At 50.5% G+C, this 20,144-nt stretch overlaps 1 protein-coding gene across 2 annotated transcripts in view; it reads left to right on the forward strand.

The window, feature by feature from the left end:
* Positions 1–18,664, forward strand: part of LOC107111492 (inactive phospholipase C-like protein 2) — a 50,376-nt gene extending 31,712 nt beyond the window's left edge. For both annotated transcript variants that reach the window (XM_015412457.1, XM_015412456.1), the window contains 5 exons: positions 2,013–4,493; positions 7,974–8,183; positions 9,364–9,439; positions 11,222–11,331; positions 17,831–18,664. In XM_015412457.1, coding sequence (XP_015267943.1) covers positions 2,067–4,493; positions 7,974–8,183; positions 9,364–9,439; positions 11,222–11,331; positions 17,831–18,019 — 3,012 coding nt within the window. In that variant the 5' untranslated portion in view covers positions 2,013–2,066 and the 3' untranslated portion in view covers positions 18,020–18,664. The remainder of the gene's footprint in view (positions 1–2,012; positions 4,494–7,973; positions 8,184–9,363; positions 9,440–11,221; positions 11,332–17,830) is intronic.
* Positions 18,665–20,144: the final 1,480 nt, after the last annotated feature.

Below are 20,144 nucleotides of genomic sequence, written 5' to 3' on the forward strand. Positions count from 1 at the left end.
AATGGGTGAGTCCTACCCAGAGGTTGGTGTGGACTGCTCCTTTCACCTGAAGCTCGAAACTAACGCCATGTAGCCATTCCCAGCCTACTTCTGTCCCCTGCCTCACACCCTTTCTTTAACCCCATCCTTCGCGCTCTCCTGCCCCGGCCTGGCCTTCCGGCTGCACCATCGAGAGGAAAGAAGGGAGGGGAACTGGCAGAATGCTCGGATGCGGCTATATTTAGCAGCCTGCATTTCTGGCCCCCACGCCAGCCTTATCTATCCCTCGCACCTTGGGAGTGGGCGACAATACACAATTTGGGTCAGGGCTGGTCATGGGGGGGGGGTCGGAGTCCGCTTTCTCTGGGTGGGGGGGAGCTTGCGAATGCCGGCGTCTCCGCTGAGGAATCTGGCAGAAGGTGCTCTTTTAGCATAGACCCAAGTCAGGATGCTCTTCAACTTTGTGCGAAGCTGCTTTATACTAAAATTGAAGCATTCCCAGTTAAGGGACTTAGACTCTACTTATTTTGCTTTCTTCCAGTTCTAGTTGGTCAGTCCTTGTTTCCCTGGGTTGGACTTATCTGCTAGTTTGTTTGTTTTTTTAAAGGAGAGCCCGTGTGGTTTAATGGGTAAGAGTGGCGGACTCTAATCTGGAGAAGCAGGTTTGATCCCCTACTCCTCCTCCACCTGAGGCCTGCTGGATGACCGTGGGCCAGTCACAGTTCTCTCAGAGCTCTCTCAGCCCCACCTGCCTCACAAGGTGCGTGTGGTGGAGAGAGGAAGGGAAGTCGATTGTAAGCCGCTTTGAGACTCCTTAAGGAAAAGGCGGGTATAAATGTCTAAATAGAGCCAAAGTGGTGTAGTGGTTAAGAGTGGCAGACTCTAATCTGGAGAACTGGGTTTGGTTCCCTACTTCTCCTCCACCTGAGGCCTGCTGGATGACCTTGGGCCAGTCACAGTTCTCTCAGAACTCTCTCAGCCCCACCTGCCTCACAAGGTGCGTGTGGTGGGGAGAGGAAGGGAAGGCAATTGTAAGCCACTTTGAGACTCCTGAGGGTAGAGAAAAGCGGGGTACAAAAACCTATTTTTGAGAGACAGTGTGAGATAGTGGTTAAGAGTGACAGAAAGACAGGCCAACCTACCTCACAAGGTGCCTGTTGTGGGGAGAGGAAGGGAAGGTATAAATGTCTAAATAGAGCCAGCATGGTGTAGTGGTTAAGAGTTGTGGACTCTAATCTCAAGAACTGGGTTTTGTTTCCTACTCCTCCACATGAGGCCTGCTGGGTGACCTTGGGCCCGTCACGGTTCTCCAAGAACTCTCTCAGCCCCACCTACCAGAGAGCCTGTTTGGTGTAGGAGAGCCAGTTTGGTGTAGTGGTTAGGAATGCGGCTTCTAATCTGGGAGAACCGGGTCTGATTCCCCACTCCACATGCAGCCAGCTGGGTGACCTTGGGTCGGTCACAAGTTCTCTCAGAGCTGTTCTCTTACAAACAGTCCTCGAGAGAGCTCTCTCAGCCCCACCAACCTCACAGGGTGTCTGTTGTGGGGAGGGGAAGGGAAAGGAGATTGTAAGCTGCTCTTGAGACTCCTTCAGGTAGTGAAGGGCGGGGTATAAATCCAATCTCCTCCTCCCCCTCCTCCTCCTCCTCTTCTTCTTCCTCACAAGGTGCCTGTTGTGGGGAGAGGAGGGGAAGGAGAGTGTAAGGCTCCTTAGGATAGAGAAAACCCAGGTATTTTTAAAAACTGAGACTGCTGTCGAAAGATTTTGCCTTTATGTATGAGATTTTATCTCACCCAGTGTGCTTGGTTCTTCATCCCCTGTTTTATCCTTTAAAAATCCGTTATCAAGTTCAGAGAAGAAAGTCTGGCCCAAACTCACTCAGTGAGCTTCAAGGCAAAGTGGGGATCTGAACCGTGGTTCTCCTCTCCCGGTGTCTGTCCTCACCACCAACCACTTTGTGAGAGAAGAAGAGACTGCGCACCTAACCCTTCCCGTTCTTTCTTTCTCTCCCCCCCCCCCGCCTTCCTGCAGGATGGTTCCCGCCAGCGCTCCCTGCAGAAGAAGAAGACCGTCTCCTTCAGCACCATGCCCAGCAACCGCAAGCTCAGCAGCACCGCCGCCTGCATCTCCTTCATGCTGGAGGGCTGCGAGATGAAGAAGGTGCGCTCCAACTCGCGCATGTACAGCCGGTTCTTCGTGCTGGACCCTGACCTGCGTTTCATGCACTGGGAGCCTTCCAAGAAAGACTCGGACAAGGCCAAGATAGAGATCAAGTCAGTCAAGGAGGTGCGTGTCGGGAAGAAGACGCCAGTCCTGCGCTCCAACGGCCTCTCTGACCAGTTCCCGGACGAGTGCGCGTTCTCCATCATCTACGGAGACAATTACGAGTCCTTGGATCTCGTGGCGAGCTCTGCCGATGTGGTGAATGCGTGGGTCATGGGGCTGCGGTACTTGGCGTCCTATGGGAAGCACACGCTGGAGGGGGCTCCGGAGACCGGCTGTCCGAACCCCCGCACCTCGTGGGTCTCCTCTGTCTTCGACATTGCGGACCTGGAGAAGGAAGGCCGGATCCCTGTTTCCCGGGCCGTGCAGCTCATCCAGGCCCTCAACCCCGGCATGAAGGCCTCCACGATCGAGCTGAAGTTCAAGGAGCTCCAGAAAGCGGCCAGCGAGCGGATGGGGGACGAGGTCAGCTGCGAGGTCTTTGTGGAGGCCTACTGCGAGCTGTGTACCAGGCCCGAGGTGTTTTTCCTCCTGGTCCAGTTTTCCAGCAATAAAGAATACATGGGCTTGAAGGATCTCATGATCTTCTTGGAGGCCGAGCAGGGCATGGAAGGGGTGACAGAAGAAATGTGCGTGGAGATCATCAGCAAATACGAACCGTCCAAGGAAGGCCGGGAAAAGGGCTACTTGGCCATCGACGGCTTCACGCGCTACCTCCTCTCGGCCGACTGCAGCATATTCGACCCACAGCACCGCCAGGTGTGCCAAGACATGAGCCAACCGCTGTCCCACTACTTCATCAGCTCTGCGCACGGAGCGTGTCTGGCCGAGGACAGCTGTTTCTGGGGCGGCTCCACCTCGGACATCGGGGGCTATGTGGCGGCTCTCAAGGCCGGCTGCCGCAGCTTGGAACTCATGGTCTGCGACGGCCCTTCTGGGGAGCCGGTGGTTAGTGTGGGTGCCCGCTTGGCTTTCTCCAGAGTGGTGGGTGCCATTGCGGAATATGCTTTCGAAGCCTCTGCATTTCCTCTCATCCTGTGCCTCTCCGTGCACTGCTGCTGCGCTCAGCAGAGGGTTGTGGCGGAACACCTGAGGAAGACTTTTGGGGACAAGCTGTACCTGATACCCCCAAATCCCAATGAAGGATATCTTCCCTCTCCAGAAAGGCTCAAGAGATGCGTCCTAATCCAAGGCCGGAAGCTGCCTCCCAGCTGCCAGTCAAGCGAGGGGGACGTCTCTGATGACGACGAGGCCTCAGAGCTAGGGCTTCCGCTCGGTGAGGAGGACCGAGAACAGCCCCGTCACCGACGGGCCCTGTGCCACGAGCTCTCCGACCTGGTGACCCTGTGCCAGCTGGTGTCTTTCCGAGGCTTCGAGGCCTCTCGGCGGAGCCCGCACTATTGGGAAATGTGTTCCTTCAGCGAGGTGGAGGCTGGGCGCTATGCCAACGAGGAGCCGGAGGATTTTGTGGCCTACAACAAGCGCTTCCTGTCACGGGTTTATCCCAGCCCTATGCGGATCGATGCCAGCAACATGAACCCACAGGACTTCTGGAAGTGCGGCTGCCAGATGGTGGCCATGAACTACCAGACACCGGGCCTTATGATGGACCTGAACGCCGGCTGGTTCCGCCAGAACGGGAGCTGCGGCTATGTGCTGCGGCCGGCCATTATGCGTGACGAGGTGTCCTACTTCAGCGCAAACACCAGGGACGCTTTCCCCGGCATCTCGGCCCAACTGCTACATCTCAAGATCATCAGCGGGCAGAATCTGCCCAAGCCCAAGGGCTCTGGTGCCAAGGGGGATGTGGTGGAGCCATATGTCTGCGCCGAAATACACGGCATCCCAGCTGACTGTGCTGAAAAACGCACTAAGACGGTGCTGCAGAGCGGGGACAACCCGGTCTTTGAGGAGACTCTGGAGTTCCAGGTGAACCTTCCCGAGCTGGCGATCCTCCGGTTCATGGTGCTTGATGACGATTACATCGGGGACGAGTTCATCGCACAGTACACCATCCCCTTTGAATGCCTCCAGACGGGCTACCGCCACGTGCCCCTCCAATCCCTCTCTGGCGAGTCCCTCCCCAACGCGACTCTGTTTGTGCACGTGGCCATCACCAACCGAAGGGGCGGGGGCAAAGCACACCGGCGGGGGCTCTCGGGGCGCAAGGGACGGCGCATGCGGGAGTACACGTCCATGAAGGCCACGGGAATCAAGGCCATAGATGAGGTGTTCCGGACTGCCACTCAGCCATTGCGGGAGGCCACAGACCTGCGGGAGAACATGCAGGTACCCAGGTAGTGGGAGACGGGAGCCAGGGCTCCTAAGTTTGGTTTGCTGGGTTTGGAGTTGGGGAGGAAGGGGTGTCAGCTTGGGGCTACGGAGATTTGTATGTTCAACCCTCCTGGCCTCCCCAGAGGAGCTTGGGAGCTGTTGTTTTGTGAGGGTGCTAGGGATTCTTTGAAAGAGCCTTTCTATAGGGTTGGGGGTCCGAGTGAGTCAGCAAGGAACCTGCTGGTTGCAAAGGGTTTGCAAACTGTTTTGCGTTGATAGGACAGATGAGCCCCGAATGAGAAACCGGATCTGGGACACTAGTCCCTTTTTTGTCAAAAGGTCCAGCACAGCAGAGCGAGTTGGTTCAAATCAAAATACATGGAAGGGGCTAGAAGGCATTTTAGTCCAAGCCTTACACACAAGGTGTAGGCACAAATCTTGATTGGGGGGGGGGCGTGGAGACTTTCCACAGTCTGAAAGGCCATATCTAGTATCCTGAGTTCCTCCCTTGCTGTAATAACTAAATGCTAAATCAAGAAGGTAGTCCCTCAGTTCCCTGCGCTACAAATCCCGTTCCTGTCTCCGTCTTAGCAGTTTGGTGTAGTGGTTAAGTGCACGGACTCTAATCTGGGAGAACCGGGTTTGATTCCCCACTCCTCCACTTGCAGCTGCTGGATGACCTTGGGCAAGCCATAGCTCTGATAAGAGCTGTCCTTGAAAAAGAGCAGTTTCTATCAGAGCTCTCTCACCCCCACTGACCTCACAGGGTGTCTGTTTTGGGGAGGGGGAAGGGAAAGGAGCTTGTAAGCCGCTTTGAGACTCCTTTGGGTAGTGAAGGGTGGGGGTATAAATCCGATCTCTTCTTCTTCATGACCTTCAGCACACTCTGCCTTCTCCAGCTACCCAAAAGTCTGGCTTTGTTGTGTGCATCCTCTGCACTCACTCCCCAAACACCAGAACTATGCCGCTTCATTCTTGTCCTTCAAATCGCTCCTCAACCTTGTACCTTTTCTGCGAAGCTTTGGGCTTGATCCCATCTCCCGTCTCCCCACATCTCCACAATTGTGGAGATTTATACCAATATCCTGCCTTTTCCCCTTTGTCGGAAATGAGATGTTACCAAGATCACGTGAATACCACTGAAGACAGCAGCCCCCCATTGGCACTGAACGGAGGCAGGGAAACCCACAGTGCTTGAAGATGAGAAGACCAAGGCTGCCAATTTCTGTAGCATCTAACTTCAGCCTCTGTCGTGTGCTTTCAATCGTTGCAATCTAAAACTAAGGGCTTTAGGGCAGAGATCTTTTCCCCTTGTGCTCCATAAGGCACCACATACCTAGTACAGCTTGGTACACTTTATTCTCCCAGTTTTTGTCCCACCCTTCCTCCAAGGAGCTCACGATAGCATACATGACTCTCCGTGTTATCTTCACAACACTCCTCTGAAGTAGGTGAAGCTGAGAGAGAGTGACTTGCTTGAGCACACCCAGTGAGGAAGAGAAGAGAGAGAAGAGATTGGATTTATACCCAGCCCTTGACTCGGGAGTCTCAGGGCGCTTTACAATCTCCTTTCCCTTCCCCCTCCCCACAACAGACACCCTGTGAGGTAGGTGGGGCTGAGAGAGCGCTGAGAGAACTGCTCTTGAGAGAACAGCTCTGAGAGAACTTGTGACTGACCCAAAGTCACACCAGCAATTGCACATGAGGAGTGGGGAACCCTATTAGAGTCCGTGCTCTTAACCATTACACCAAACTGGTCCTCATGGCCGCATGGGGATTTGAACTCTGGTCTCATAAGTGGAGTATTTAAGCATTCAGCATGATGATCAAACCTTTAGGTTTCAACGTTTCATTCTCTCAGTGGTAAACACAGTCCAAGCCTCTTGCAGGTCCCTACTAGGACCCAGGTTCAAATTCACACTTGCCATGGAACTTACTGGGTATGACCTCTGGCCAGTCATTCTCTCTCTCAGCCTAACCTATCTCACAGGGTTGTTGTGAAGGTAAAACAAAGGAGTGGGAGAACCACGTGTGCTGCCCTGAGCCCGTTGGAGGAAAGAGGGAATAAAAACATAGTAAACAAAGAGCTTGCTTTCTTGGTTGGCATTGTGGTTCTTTCTTAGGTATGTTTCTCATTGATTGTTCTGGCCAAGTATGAATAGACAGCAGCTGTTCCAAGCAGTTTTGGAGAAAGCAAGGGTCAAACAGGGATCAAGGCTTAGAAAGTCTTTCCAGCTTTCTCAGACCATCTTTGCCAGCACAGAAAGGAAGGGAGGAGGCAGGCTCGAGATCTGTTTGCTTGTTCCTGGTGAATCACAGTTAAGAGAACGGATGTATTCTCAACCAGGAAGTCTGAGCCTCAGATGGAATTTCAGCTGACCCATGAATTCCCTTCGTGGTAGAACAGCTGCTTGCCGTGCAGAAGGCCCCAGGTTCAATCCCCAGCATCTCCAGTTAAAAGGATTAGGTGATGTGAAAGACCTCAGCCTGAGATCCTGGAGAGCCGCTGCCCATCTGAGTAGAAATGAATGGCCTGGACAGATCGATAGAACACTCAATATAAATTCATGTGGATGAATTCAGCTTGCTCCACTGTCAGGTTCCCAGTCAAATCACTCTCCGCACACACTTTGGCAGTGAAATGTTTTATTGAAGATATGAGATGCTATGGGTTCAAGCTCTTTGTTAGGACTAAATTGCAAAGGTGGGGGAAAGCAACACATAGGTAAAACCCCGAGATTCCATTCACACCAACGTCAGCGTTTCTATAAGCAACCCAGACAGATATATGGTTGCCCTATCTAACCTAGCCAGGCACAAGACTTCGCCAAGGTCATTCTCATGAGAATGCTGTCTTGGGGCTCACTTCAGAAAGTTACCAAGCTATACTCCCTAACATTCTAGCAACACCCCCCCCCAAGGAATGCAAATGGCAAGCGAGGGCAGAGGTACAATGATAGGGTACAGGCAGGGCAAAAGCAGATGCTAAAGAAAATATGTGGAACCGAAATACAAGAACCCAACATGGATGCCAGAGCTTGCAGACTGGGAAGAACCAAGCTAAAATGGAAGGATTTGTCCCCTCAGCGAGTTAATTTGTATGTCTTGATGTAGACCAGGGGATGGAACCAAATTCGTAGATACACTTGCCACTGCATGCATTTCCCTCAAAATGACAAGGAAGTATGGTAAGGCCTACTCTTCTCCTGGACTCAGCGCTGGCGAGGAGGTGTTGGGATGGTCTGTCGTTGGTCGTATCCTTTGGGGGGCTTTCCAAATATCTCCTAACTCAGCCTGACACTAGAAAAGACCCTGGCCCTCCTTAGTCTCATGACAACCAGAGGTTTCGGTTGGCTACCCTGGCTGACCAACATCGGCAAATACCTGAGAATGGGGTCACCGCAGAGGAGAGTAGCACCAGGCTTGGCTGAGGGTCTGATAACAGCCTCTGTGGGCATCAGTGTTTTATCTCCCCTCTCTCTTGTCTTCCTCCAGAATGCTCTGGTCTCCTTCAAGGAGTTGTGCGGCTTGACACCAGCAGCCAACATCAAGCAGTGCATCTTAAAGCTGGCCACGTGGCTACAACCCAGTGAGAAAGAGAGCCCTCCGGCTGTCACCCTGAACCTGGGTGAGGAGTACCCTTCCATGGAGGCCCAGGGGCCAGTCCCGGAGCTGCTACGAAAAGTGCTTGCTGCCTACGACACTGTGAGTGCCGCCTGTTAACGGTGTGGTACACGGAATGCTTGCGCTGACAGGAGCCCTTCTTCCCCACAGCGTGGTATAGCGGTTAAGAGTGGAGGACTCTAATCTGGAGAACCGGGTTTGATTCCCCACTCCTCCTCCACATGAGGCCTGGTGGGTGACCTTGGGCCAGTCACGGTTCCCTCGGAACTCACTCAGCCCCACCTGCCTTACAAGATGCCTGTTGTGGGGAGAGGACGGGAAGGTGATTGTAAGACACTTTTGAGACCCATGAGGCCTGCTGAGTGACCTTGGGCCAGTCACAGTTCTCCCTCTGAACTGTCTCTCAGCCCCACCTGCCTCACAAGATGTCTGTTGTGGGGAGAGGAAGGGATGCCGATTGTAAGCCGCTTTGAGCCTTGTTAGGGTAAAGAAAAGCTGGGTATAAAAAAACCAACCCTCCTTCTTCTCCCCCCATGGTTGCAATCCATATGGGACCCTTTGGTGCTTTTACATGGTGTGTTGCCATGAGGGACTTACAGCTGCAAAATGGCCACCAGTCCCCACTGGGAACTCATATGAAACATAATGTGCCATTTGCCCACATACTAACCCCTGTCCATGAGAATCAGGCCTCGTTTGCCCACAGGTTACCTCAGGGCTAGGTGCTGTATAGTCAGGGTGGAGCGTACGAAGAGCCGGGCTGTGAGGAAGGGTGGAACCTGCTATGCAGGGAGGGCGGGATACAAATCTAATAAAATAAAAATAAATTTAAAAAATAAACATCCGCGTAACTTATTTATAATTATACTCCGTTTGTCTTCCTAGTGGGGGACACAGAGCAGCTTACGACGTGATCCTCCCTCTTCCTCCATTTTTATCCTCACAGAAGCAACCCTGTGAGGAAGATTAGGCCGAGAGAAGAGAGACAAGGAGCGAGAGAGAGAGAGAGAGCGTGACTGGCCCCAAGCCCCCCGACAAGTTTCCGTGGCAGAGTGGAGGATTCAGACTTAGGTGTCCCTAGTCCAGCCCTGTAACCGCTACACTACGCTGTTTCTTTTACCTTGGAGGGCCTGTTGCAGATGCTACAAAGGAAGGGGAGGGGTTGGTCCAAGAGCCCCTGGAGGGTGGGGGTGCTTTTCTGGCCACCTCTCCCCATATACGCTCACCACACATTCCTCTCTGTGTCCACCCTCCCACCCAGATGATCCAGACAAGCCGGACGCTGATTGAGTCAGCCGACGCCGTTCACACCAAGATCATTCAGGTGCAACAAGCAGGTGGGTGACACCTGCCCCCCCCCTTCCCTCTTCCCGGGATATTGGTGCCGTGAGTTCTTTTTATAGACAGGAGGGCCCCCACCCCAGTCAAGCTCCCAGGATTTAGTTAACTGTTGTGTTTGGGGCTGCTGAACAGACCCCTTGATCTTTCTAACTGTAATTAACTGCATACGTGAAGACTGCCAGGTAAATGCACGAACAAACCCAGTGTTCGAAAGCATCGCATGCCAAGATAACAGAACTTTTGCCCGTGGTGTCATATTTATGCGTTGGTGTCTCATTCACATGCACGTATTGCATTATCCCTGTAAGTTGGAAGTCATCATCAAGGGTTTTAACCTTTGCGTCTTGGTCTTCCTTGAAAGAACTCTCATGACCACCTTGGCTGTGAATTTTACATCCTGCACATGTGAATTACACATCAAACATGCCCCCGTAGATAGGGTTGCCAACCTCCAGGTGGTGGCTGGAGATCTGTTATTGCAACTGATCTCCAGGTGACAGAGTTCAGTTCACCTGCAGAAAGTGGCCGCTTTGGAAGGTGGACTCTATGGCATTATACCCCATTGAAGTCTCTCCTCTCCCTAAGCCCCACCCTAATCAGGCTCCACCCCCAAAATCTCCAGGTATTTCCCAACCCAGAGCTGCCAACCCTACTGATTGATCTTTTGTGTTGCCCCAAAGACAGGGATTTCCAGTTTAATGTTGTTCACATGTATAGCTATAAATCAAGAAGGGCTGTGAATTTATGTGATGCACATGTATATCTGAATGTAGTTTTGTGGTGCTTCTCGATTTGTAGCTGAATGTGTAAAACAGACTCCCTCCTCAAAGATATCCCTGGCTCCTTCATTGGATTTTCAGTTTTCATTCACAAAAGTAACTCTAGCGTTTTTGCTTGTGGCAGTATAAGGGAACACAGGAAGGTTGTATTCTGCCCAGTTGTACAATCACAAACCTTTCTCACCTTCCATCATTCTGTAAAAGCATTGCTGAAAAGCAGGATTTTTAAAAGCAGTATACAACTACATTTTTTGGTTGTGTTTACATTTAATACAACGACATACGAAATAATCACTACTTCGTTTCTTGCTGATCTGCATTGAATTATCCCCTTCGGGACCCCCACACAAGCACCGCAAGTTATTTGGCTGCAGGCCTGTGTGTGAATCAACCACTGCGCCAGTTTGCTTGAAGTTCCCGGGCAGCTTGCCCATCCAGATGTGCTGGTACCTTTGGCACTGGCATTTCTACATGACTCAGCCATCCTCCTGGAGTAGAGAAGTGTTTCCTTCCTTTGTATCCATGCCGTTATTTCGCATAATTCCATTTCCAAAATTCTAGGAGCTCCTGGAATTTGCCCGGGCTGGAAGATGGAGAATGGCAAACAGCAAGGGTGTGGGGGGATGGGGGGGGCAGAACTTGTGGGACGAATGGGACAAGTGCCTCTAGGCAGGGATGGGAAAGGAGATATATGGAGGCTGGAGAGAGACTTGACTTTTTTCCCGGAGAGCTGACAACGATAGGGTGGTGTGGGCATCATGACCCATGGCGTACACATGTTATTACATGGTCTTTGCCCAAATAGGTTCTTCAGTTTCTTGAAGCCCTAGAAAAGCCTGCTGAACCTTTTTCTTCCAGGGGTGATCATAGGAAAACCATGCAGGGCAACGATGCCTTCCTCATTCTGTCAGACTTGGCACCCCTGGACAAGGTGCCACTCCTGTGACGCTTTCCCCTGTGCCCCTCTTTCTCCCACCCACCCCTTCCTTGCTTCTCCAGGGATGGGTTTTCACAAAGAGCTACACCGGCTGGAGGTGAAGGAGGATCTGAAAGGGCGGAAGCTGCAGAAGGCGCTGGAGAGTTTTGCCTGGAACATCACAGTCCTCAAGGTAATTTTGACTCTGAGGGAGGGGGGAGTCTCCAGACCAGAATCCCAGACCTGCTTCCAGGGCTGCAGTGCACCTGCGAGAACTGGGGCTCAAGTACCTCTGAGCAGACATGCAGTGTCTTTCCCTCCTTTGAGGAAACCCGACCAGCTATGGCACGCAGGATGCCTCTGGGAACGGCTTCCTATCCAGATGCTGTTGTGAAACTGTTCTTTAGTTTAAAAACTGGGGCAGGGATCTACCTCACAGTCTTCACGGCCTCCTCCCGACACGTAACCCCCAGCCCCAGTGTGTAAGATCACACGTGTGCCATTCGGTTGGCGTGTTGCGGGTCTGCGATGCCTCACACCCCTGGCAGGAGTGGGAAGGGCTGAAACACAATGGGGACCCTACTGCAGTAAGTACTTTGTACAGACTGGGGGACAATGGCTCTCTGGAGGTTGAATCTCTTCTGTGGCATCCTTCCAGGGTTTGCTGTAGCCCACCAGGCGGAGGAGACAATTGCCTGGGGCAATGCATATTAAGGGACACCTCCCACGCTGGAATCTGCATGCACACATGCTCTTACGCTGCTTCACACTCACCTGTGGAACTGGGAACACTCCTTGGAATTCCGTGAGATGTGGCCCGGGATTTTGGGTGCTCCCTGCCAGTTCAGTGTAGTGGTTAAGTGTGCAGCCTCTAATCTGGGAGAACCGGGTTTGAATCCCCACTCCTCCACTTGCAGCTGCTGGATGACCTTGGGCAAGCCATAGTTCTGTCAGAGCTGTTCTTGAAAGAGCAGTTCTCGTAAGAGCTCTTTCAGCCCCTCCTACCTCACAGGGTGTCTGTTGTGAGGAGGGAAAGGGAAAGGAGTTTGTACACCGCTCTGAGACTCCAAGTGAGGGGTGGGGTATAAATCCAAACTCTTCTTCTCTTCTTCTTCTTTAGGCTGGGATGCCCTACTGTGTGTAGGATTATCAAAAAACTTTGGGCTGATCGTGTGGGACTGTTAAATTCCATTACAATCCACTTCAGTGACCGTTTGCAAGTGGATTTTGCCATTTCACACAGTAAAATCCAGTTGCAAAGTGCATTGCAAATGGATTTTGAAAGTGCGTTATTTAGTGTGTGTGAAAGCGCCTGATTGTAGCGCATACTCCTTAATCTCCACACAGGAGGTGGGAGCAGGGGCCAAGAGTGAGGTCTGAAGGGGCGCCTTTCTAGTTTGGAGTGTGTCTTCATTGTGCGCCTGTCCACCAGGTGAAATGTGGCTCTTTTATTACCCAGTACTGGAGTTCGGTTTAAAATCACCAGAGGGAACTCCTGTGGCTCATTCCTGAAGCATGTGAAGAAATAGCACGAGATACCTCTGCCCATGTGCAAAGCGCATTCCTACCTTAGTGTTCTCAATACAGCCACACATGGGGCTTGGATTTAAAGGAAGGATTTGCTCGAGTGAATTCCAAGCCGACTTTAAGACTCGGCATCTTCCGTTTGTTTATTCGCTTTGTTTGTAGTCCGCCTTTCTCAACGAGGCTCAAGGCAGATTACAGAATTTAGCAATGCAGCAGGAACAGAGTAAGATAGTAAAAATGCTGTACAGTTTGTTCCACTACCAGCACAATGCCCGTAATATACAAATCAAGCATCAGACGTCTTAACCACGTGAGCAAAATACCATTGTACGCTGAACAATGTAAGCCGCTTTGGGTCCCCATTGGAGAGAAAGGGTAGGATAGAAACCGAAGAAACTGAATTTTAAAGAAAAGGTCATTACATAAGTAGAAAACAGGGTAGCAGTGTTCCCTCTAAGCTGAGCCTCCAGCTCACAGATTTTTGTCTTCACTCAGGAAGGATGGCTCCAGAGCAAACTAATGTACGCAGTCGCCAAATCACTCGCTCACAGCTTTAATGCCAGTAGCTCACAAAGTGGAATTTTGCTCACGAGACTCCACACAGCTTAGAGGGAGCATTGGGTAGTACGTGCATCAAACAGATAATATGTCCTGAACACAGTGGTATCGTCCCCAGTCCCTTTCCCTTTCTGAAGTGCCCTCCTGAACCGTTCTGTTACAGTACAGCCCCATTAGCTTCATAGAAAAGCCTTCCTGAACAATTCGGTTTCATAGAGTTATTCTGTTTATAAAAATGCATTTCAGAAGTTGCTGACCTTTATCATATTCTTATCCAGCCCTTCTTCCAAGGATCACACCAGAGTCTCCCTGTCCCTTCCTCTGTTAAAAGTTGCCCTCTGGGCACAGCGCTTTGGCCAAATCCGAGGCCACCGACTGCCACCTAGTGGTTCTTGGGACATTATGAATTTGTGCATATTTAAATTATAGTGTGCTGTTTGGAAGTAGTTTCTTTCTTCCTTCCTCCCTTCCATTCTTCTTCCCTCCCTCCCTCCCTCTTTCTTTCTCTCTCTCTTTCTTTCTCTCTCCTTTCTTTTTCTTTCTTTCTTTCTTTCTTTCTTTCTTTCTTTCTTTCTTTCTTTCTTTCTTTCTTTCTTTCTTTCTTTCTTTCTTTCTTTCTTTCTTTCTTTCTCTCTCTCTCTCTCTCTCTCTCTCTCTCTCCGGAATGATGTGGTCTCCGGAATGATGTGCCGTTTCGAATCTTCTTCTGAACAAGGGGGTGTACATAAACTGTCATAGCCCATTGAAGAACATAGCTGTAAGCATAGCTTTATGATGAAGTGAATCAACAGTATATTGTCAATACGTCACCAAGAGAAATGAATTGTTGAAGGACAGTTTATGTACACCTCCTTGTTCAAAAGAAGATTCGAAACGGCACATCATTCCAGAGACCACCATCTACTACATTCACTATTTATATTAATTTCTGTTATTGTATATTATGATTTATGAATATATTATTAAGCGCTAAATTGTCACAGTTCTTTTCCGTTTTTCATTTGGCCCCTGTGTGAGACAGGATGCTGGGCTAGGTGAACCAGTGGTCTGATCCAGCAGGGCTCTTCTTATGTTCTTGTCAGGGAAGGCCTTGGCCTTGGGGTGCAGATCATTGAAATATGGGAAACACAAAACCCTCCTCCGCCATGTAAAAAGAATTGTATGTTTTTAGAGAGATGGTCTGCAGAATTTGAGTTTGCCTGTCCCCACCCTCCCCACTCATGCTTGATTTTTAAAAATGGAGGCAAAGCAGCTTTATAATTTCCCCCCCAAAAGCAGGAACACTCTCATCCCCATCTGTTTTGTTTGACCAACTTATCCTGTTATCAGTGCAGGATCAGGCCTTGAACAGTCAGCAGGCGAGGGATGGGGGAGTGTGTTTATCGCTTCTCTAAAAGGATCATTACCCAGCCTGTGAGCAGGAGGAAGAGCGATTATTTGGAAACATCTGCTCTCCAGATTTAATCCAGGTCAAAGGCATAACCGGCTTGCTCCCCCCCCCAAAGCACTGTGGGAACTGTAGTTTGGTCTCCTCCTCAGAATTAGAAGTCAAGCTCCGTATGTGAGCATCTAACTCTGATTCAAATCATCGGTTTAGCTAGCCCTGTCAACCGTGGCTGATAGTGGATCTCCAGAGGTTGGATCCTACCAACTTTTCTTCTCAATCCCATCTGATTCTCCTTCTGACTGTAGTTCCCGTCCTACATTCCTTAGCATATTTTCTGTGGTGGTCAAAAAGGGACCCCTCCTTCCCCTTTCCCCATTGGAAAATTTGATGGGATCCAACCCCAAGACTTCAGCTAGCAGCACCTGCTAGTCCTGCAATCTTCTGCTAGTCTTCTGATATCTGAAGATGCCAGAGACAGAATTTGGGCCTTTTGGATACAAAACCTACTGAGTTATGGCCTCTCCCTGCAACCCCACAGTTCCTGGACTTGCTGTGACTCCAGAGGGGGGTGAAGTGGGGCAAATGCTGAGGCCCTGCTGCCTGTTGGGAGCCCAATCTGGAAATCTTGGTTGTGAGCTTGGATCGATGATTATTCTGGACTTACATTGATTTCTGCCCTGACCTGGATAGCTCAGACTAGCCTGATCTCATCAGATCTCAGAAGCCCTGGCTAGTATTTGGATGGGAGACCTCCAAGGAATACCAGGGGTGTGATGCAGAGGCAGGCAATGGGAAACCACCTCTGAACCGTCTCTTGCCTTGAAAACCCCACAGGGTTTCTAACGTGTAGACTTTCACAGCCAGCAGATTGTTCTCCTGCTGCTGAAATCCATGCTGTGCTCTCCGAAGCCTGGGCAGAGATATATATGAATGGGGGCAAATTTTTAAGGACCCTCTGCCGCATTCAGTCCAAAGGGTTGCCTGGTGTGGATTGCAGACAGAGGTGCCATTTCCTGGGTCTTTAAAACCAAGTTGTGGATAAATTTGCTACTCTGCTTTGGAGGGGCTAGATTTGGGGGAAATTGAGCTGTGGGCAGCACCAATTGGCTCATGCGTGTGATCTCAACAATACATCTCACTCTCTTCCCTCATAATCCCAAAGCAGTTGTGCAGCTGTTTTTTTTAATATTTACATTTTAAACAAATAAGGTGCAGCATGTCAGTGAATAAAAAAGATGTAAAAGGTAAAGGTAAGGGGATGTATGCTGCGTTAAATTAAAAAGTAGACAACTGGTTTTAGCGGGGCCAGGGTGAACAAGACTGACAGCTGACACCACATTTAACTTTCTGGAATGCACGTGCTGTGTGTAGCAAGGCTGGGATCACAATGCAAGCATAGCCCCCTGCTTTGATGTTATGTGCGGCTTCATCCTGGGGATTCTCACTATATTTACTTTATTTTTATCCCGCCTTTCACCCCAGTGGGGACCCAGAGCAGCTTACATCATTCTCCTCTATTCAGTTTTATCCTCACAACAACCCTGTGAAGTAGGTTGGGCTGAGAGTGTGTGACTGACCCAAGGTCACCCAGTGAGCTTCCATGGCAGAGTGGGGATTCGAACCTGGATTTGAACCCAGATCCTATAAGAACATAAGGAAGCCATGTTGGATCAGGCCAATGGCCCATCCAGTCCAACACTCTGTGTCATCCAATGGCCAAAACCCAGGGGCCATCAGGAGGTCCACCAGTGCGGCCAGAACTCCAGAAGCTCTCCCACTCTTGAGCCCCCTGGCACCAAGATCACAGAGCATCACTGCCACAGACAGAGTGTCCCATCCATACCTCGTAGCTAATAGCCACTATTGGACCTCTGCTCCATATGTTTATCCATCCCCTCTTGAAGCTGTTTATGCCTGTAGCCGCCACTTCCTGTGGCAGTGAATTCCACGTGTTCATTACTCTTTGGGTGAAGAAGTCCTTCCTTTTATCATAAGAACATTCTATTCTGACATTTTAACCACTACACCACGTTGGCTCTATATAGCCAGTTCAGTCTCCTTTTCCTCCTACCTTAGCAGATCTTTCTCATCTCCCCTTCACTGTTCAGGTGTCCGGAAACATTTTGACTTGTGGTTTTCCCAGTCTGAACGTGTGTGTGTGTGGGGGGGGGAGTGTGACTTATTCTGTGCACATGGCCAGAAGCACACCCTTTATTATAACAATTTAATCCGTCCTGGGACTGAGCCCCAGCATTGAAACCGGATTCCAAAGAAAGGCCCTGGGAACAGCATGAGCTCTGCCCTGCGGGGACTTGCAGGTGCATGTGCCAGAACGTATGTATTTTGAGGAACAGCAGCAATGGAGGGGAAAGACTCATCCTTTCTTGCCTAGAGGCTGAAGGATCCTGATCTCTGGCATATTTTTACACAAATGCAGCATCCCCTCCTGGTGCTTGGTTGTAACTCGTTGTTTTTCTAGCTGCCGCTCAACTACCTTTCAAAGTCTTTGAACAGCTTTGAGGCTGTTTGGAGAAAGGCCTCTTCCATATCCCTGGACTCAAATCCCTCCCATCTACATTTCTTCCAACAAAGTTGTTTCACAGTGGAGAATGGAGGATGAGTCTATCAAATGCTGCTAGCCCTGGTGACTGAGGAGAACCTCCACATTCAGAGGCACTAATCCTCTGAATCCCAGAGCCAGGAAGCAACATCAGGGGAAGGTCTCAACCTCTAGGCCCTGTTGTTGGCCCTCCAAAGGAACTGATTGGCCACTGTGTGAGACAGGAGGCTGGACTAGATGGACTCTTGGTCTGATCCAGCAGAGCTCTTCTGATGTTCTTATCAGGGGAAGGCCTCTGTGCCCTGTTGTTGGCCGTTCAGAGGAACTGGTTGGCCCCTGTGTGAGACAGGAGGCAGGACTAGATGGACTCTTGGTCTGATCCAGCAGGGCTCTTCTTATGTTCTTATCAGGGGAAGGCCTCGGCCTCTTTGCCCTGTTGTTGGCCCTCCAGAGGAACCGGTTGGCCACTGTGTGAGACAGGATGCTGGACTAGATGGACCACTGGTCTGATCCAGCAGGGCTCTTCTTATACGTTCTTAATGATTAAAGCTTGAAACTCTGGACTTTTTCCACCCTGCTTACTGGATCTTTGGTTGTTTCCTTTCCTTGGACCTCCATGACTGCCTTCCCTGACCTTTGCCACCCTTCCTCCATCTGCAGGGCCAGGCTGACCTGCTGAAACACTCCAAGGCAGAGGCGCTGGACACCCTGTGGCAGATCCACAATGCTGCCCAGTCCTGTGGCATTGGGCGGAATGGAGCCGCCTCCCCAGACCTCTTCCGTGGCCGAGCCGTCCTCGATCCCATCCCGGAGACTGAAGGAGGAGGCAGCGATACAGGATCTTCCTGACTCGGAATGAATAAGGCCATAGGGGAGGGAATTCTTGGACACAGCGAGGGCTGTACAGAGACACTGAATCTGGCGGAGTTTTTTTTTAAAAGAGATACGTGAAGCACAACGTTGCCTCCGGCATGGGGGAAGGGGGAACTGGTTGATATCTCAAGTGTTGATGTGTGTCGCAGCTGAGGGTGCCTTTGACACCAGGCGCGAGGTGGCAGTTTCAGATTCTGAACCCTTTTGTGGGTGGGAGATCGGGTCGTTGGGGCATGTCCACCAAAATTCTCCTGCACAAGCTCCGCTGGGTTAGATCTGACTTATTTCTCTGCTGCTGAGAAAACAAAGAGGGACTCCCCTTTGACCACCCTGTAAGTCTGTGCTGGACCACCGTGTAGGGTGGAGGCTTTCATAAGGAAGGGAATTTGGCAAGACTGAGTAAAAACAGCTGGCCGAATCCGACCCGTTGTTAACAACAGGAGCTATTGTGTTTCTCTGCCGGTTCTGTTCATTCCAAGGGAGCTTTTTCAGACTGGACTTCAGAGACCTTGAGGAGAGAGGCAGGCTACAGGGGGTGAAAGAACAACTAGGGCGGTGGTCACACACACTCAATAATCCACTTTCAATGCACTTTCCAACTGGATTTTTACTGTGTGAACTGGCAAAATCCAATTTGAAAGTGCACTGGAAGTGGATTGGAAGTGGATTATTTCGTGTGTGTGACCACAGCCAGTGTGACAAAAAGAAGCAAGCCTGACCCAGAAGCCTTTAGAGCAGTCTGGCCATGCAGTCCTAAGTAGAGTTACCACCTTTCTAAGACCATTGAAGTCCGTGGACATCGAAGGGAATAACTCCATTTAGGATAGCATAGCAAGAGTTGTCTTATGTTCTGGCTTGTTAATGTGAGGAGGGGGCCTTCCTTGGGTGGTCTTCCTGCCGTCCTGTCCCCCCCTTTCATCCAGAACCAGCTGGTGGCTCAGAGGCCTACTGCCATTGCGCCGGGTGGAGTTCTGCCGAACATCCAAGCTGTCCTGTTGCCCAAGAAAACCGAGAGCCACAAGCCGAAAGGCAAATTAGGAAGCGGCTCCCTTCGCTTTCCCCTTGACAAGCAACATCCGTGTGAAACAAGTCCCAAAGCAAACGTGAACTGTAAGGGCTCAGCCCATAGCACCGATGGGTGAGTCACATACGACTTGGCAAGAGGAATCTGTCGTTTGTATTTTCTTGGGCCGGCCCTGGTTAACAGCCTCCCCCCCAAATCCTGAAACCTTATTCACCAGCAGGGCAGAGGTGAAAGCCAGAGATGGGACATGCAAGGTTCGATATTCTTGGAGTGGATCATAGTAAGGCCAGGCAACCCACTGAGTATTGGGCCTTCCTCAGAGCACAAGGACCGGAGAGGAGGGAGGCCTACATGAGAGGGTTCCCAATTGCCCCCCCCCCAGCTATTAAGCTGCTAGTCAGAGCCAAAAAGAATTTAGATTCAGGCAGGTAGCCGTGTTGGTCTGAAGCAGCAAAACAAAGTTCGAGACCAACGGCACCTTTAAGACCAGCAAAGTTTTATTCTGGGTAGAAGCTTTTGTGTGTATGCACACTTCTTTGATGCCTCTGAAGAAGTGTACATGCACACAAAAGCGTCTACCCAGAACAAAACTTTGTTGGTCTTAAAGGTGCCGCAGGATTCGAACCTTTGTTCCTAAAGGAATTTGTCAAGGTGGAATGGGGAGGATGTCTGATGTCCTTGTTTGTGAAAAAGAAGAAAAACAAGATTTTTCATTTGACTAACTGGAATTTTTCACTGTGTTCTCAATTATTGTTGGATTCAGGGTTTGGGGGTGGGTGCTGCCGTTTTGGTTTTTAAAAGGAAAAAAATCGGCTGTAAAATATAGAGCCTGGAAAGTTAATAGTTTATTGTCTGAGGGGAGGTTTGCACAAACCTTAGGCCCCACCCACCCACCCCAAAACAAAGGCTGACCCTCAAAATCGAATGTGAACGTTTTGATATTTGACATTTTGGATGCAAATGTCGCCCAGCTGTGGATCTGTGCAAACTTTAATTTTAGCGCCACACACCAGTCTCCCTTTTCCCTTTCCCATGGTTAGAGCAGTTGTGGTGGGAAGTGGGGAGGCGAGGTTGTGA

The sequence above is a fragment of the Gekko japonicus genome, unplaced genomic scaffold (genome assembly GCF_001447785.1).
Source record: "Gekko japonicus isolate JY-2015 unplaced genomic scaffold, Gekko_japonicus_V1.1 scaffold8, whole genome shotgun sequence".
Classification (NCBI taxonomy): domain Eukaryota; kingdom Metazoa; phylum Chordata; class Lepidosauria; order Squamata; family Gekkonidae; genus Gekko; species Gekko japonicus.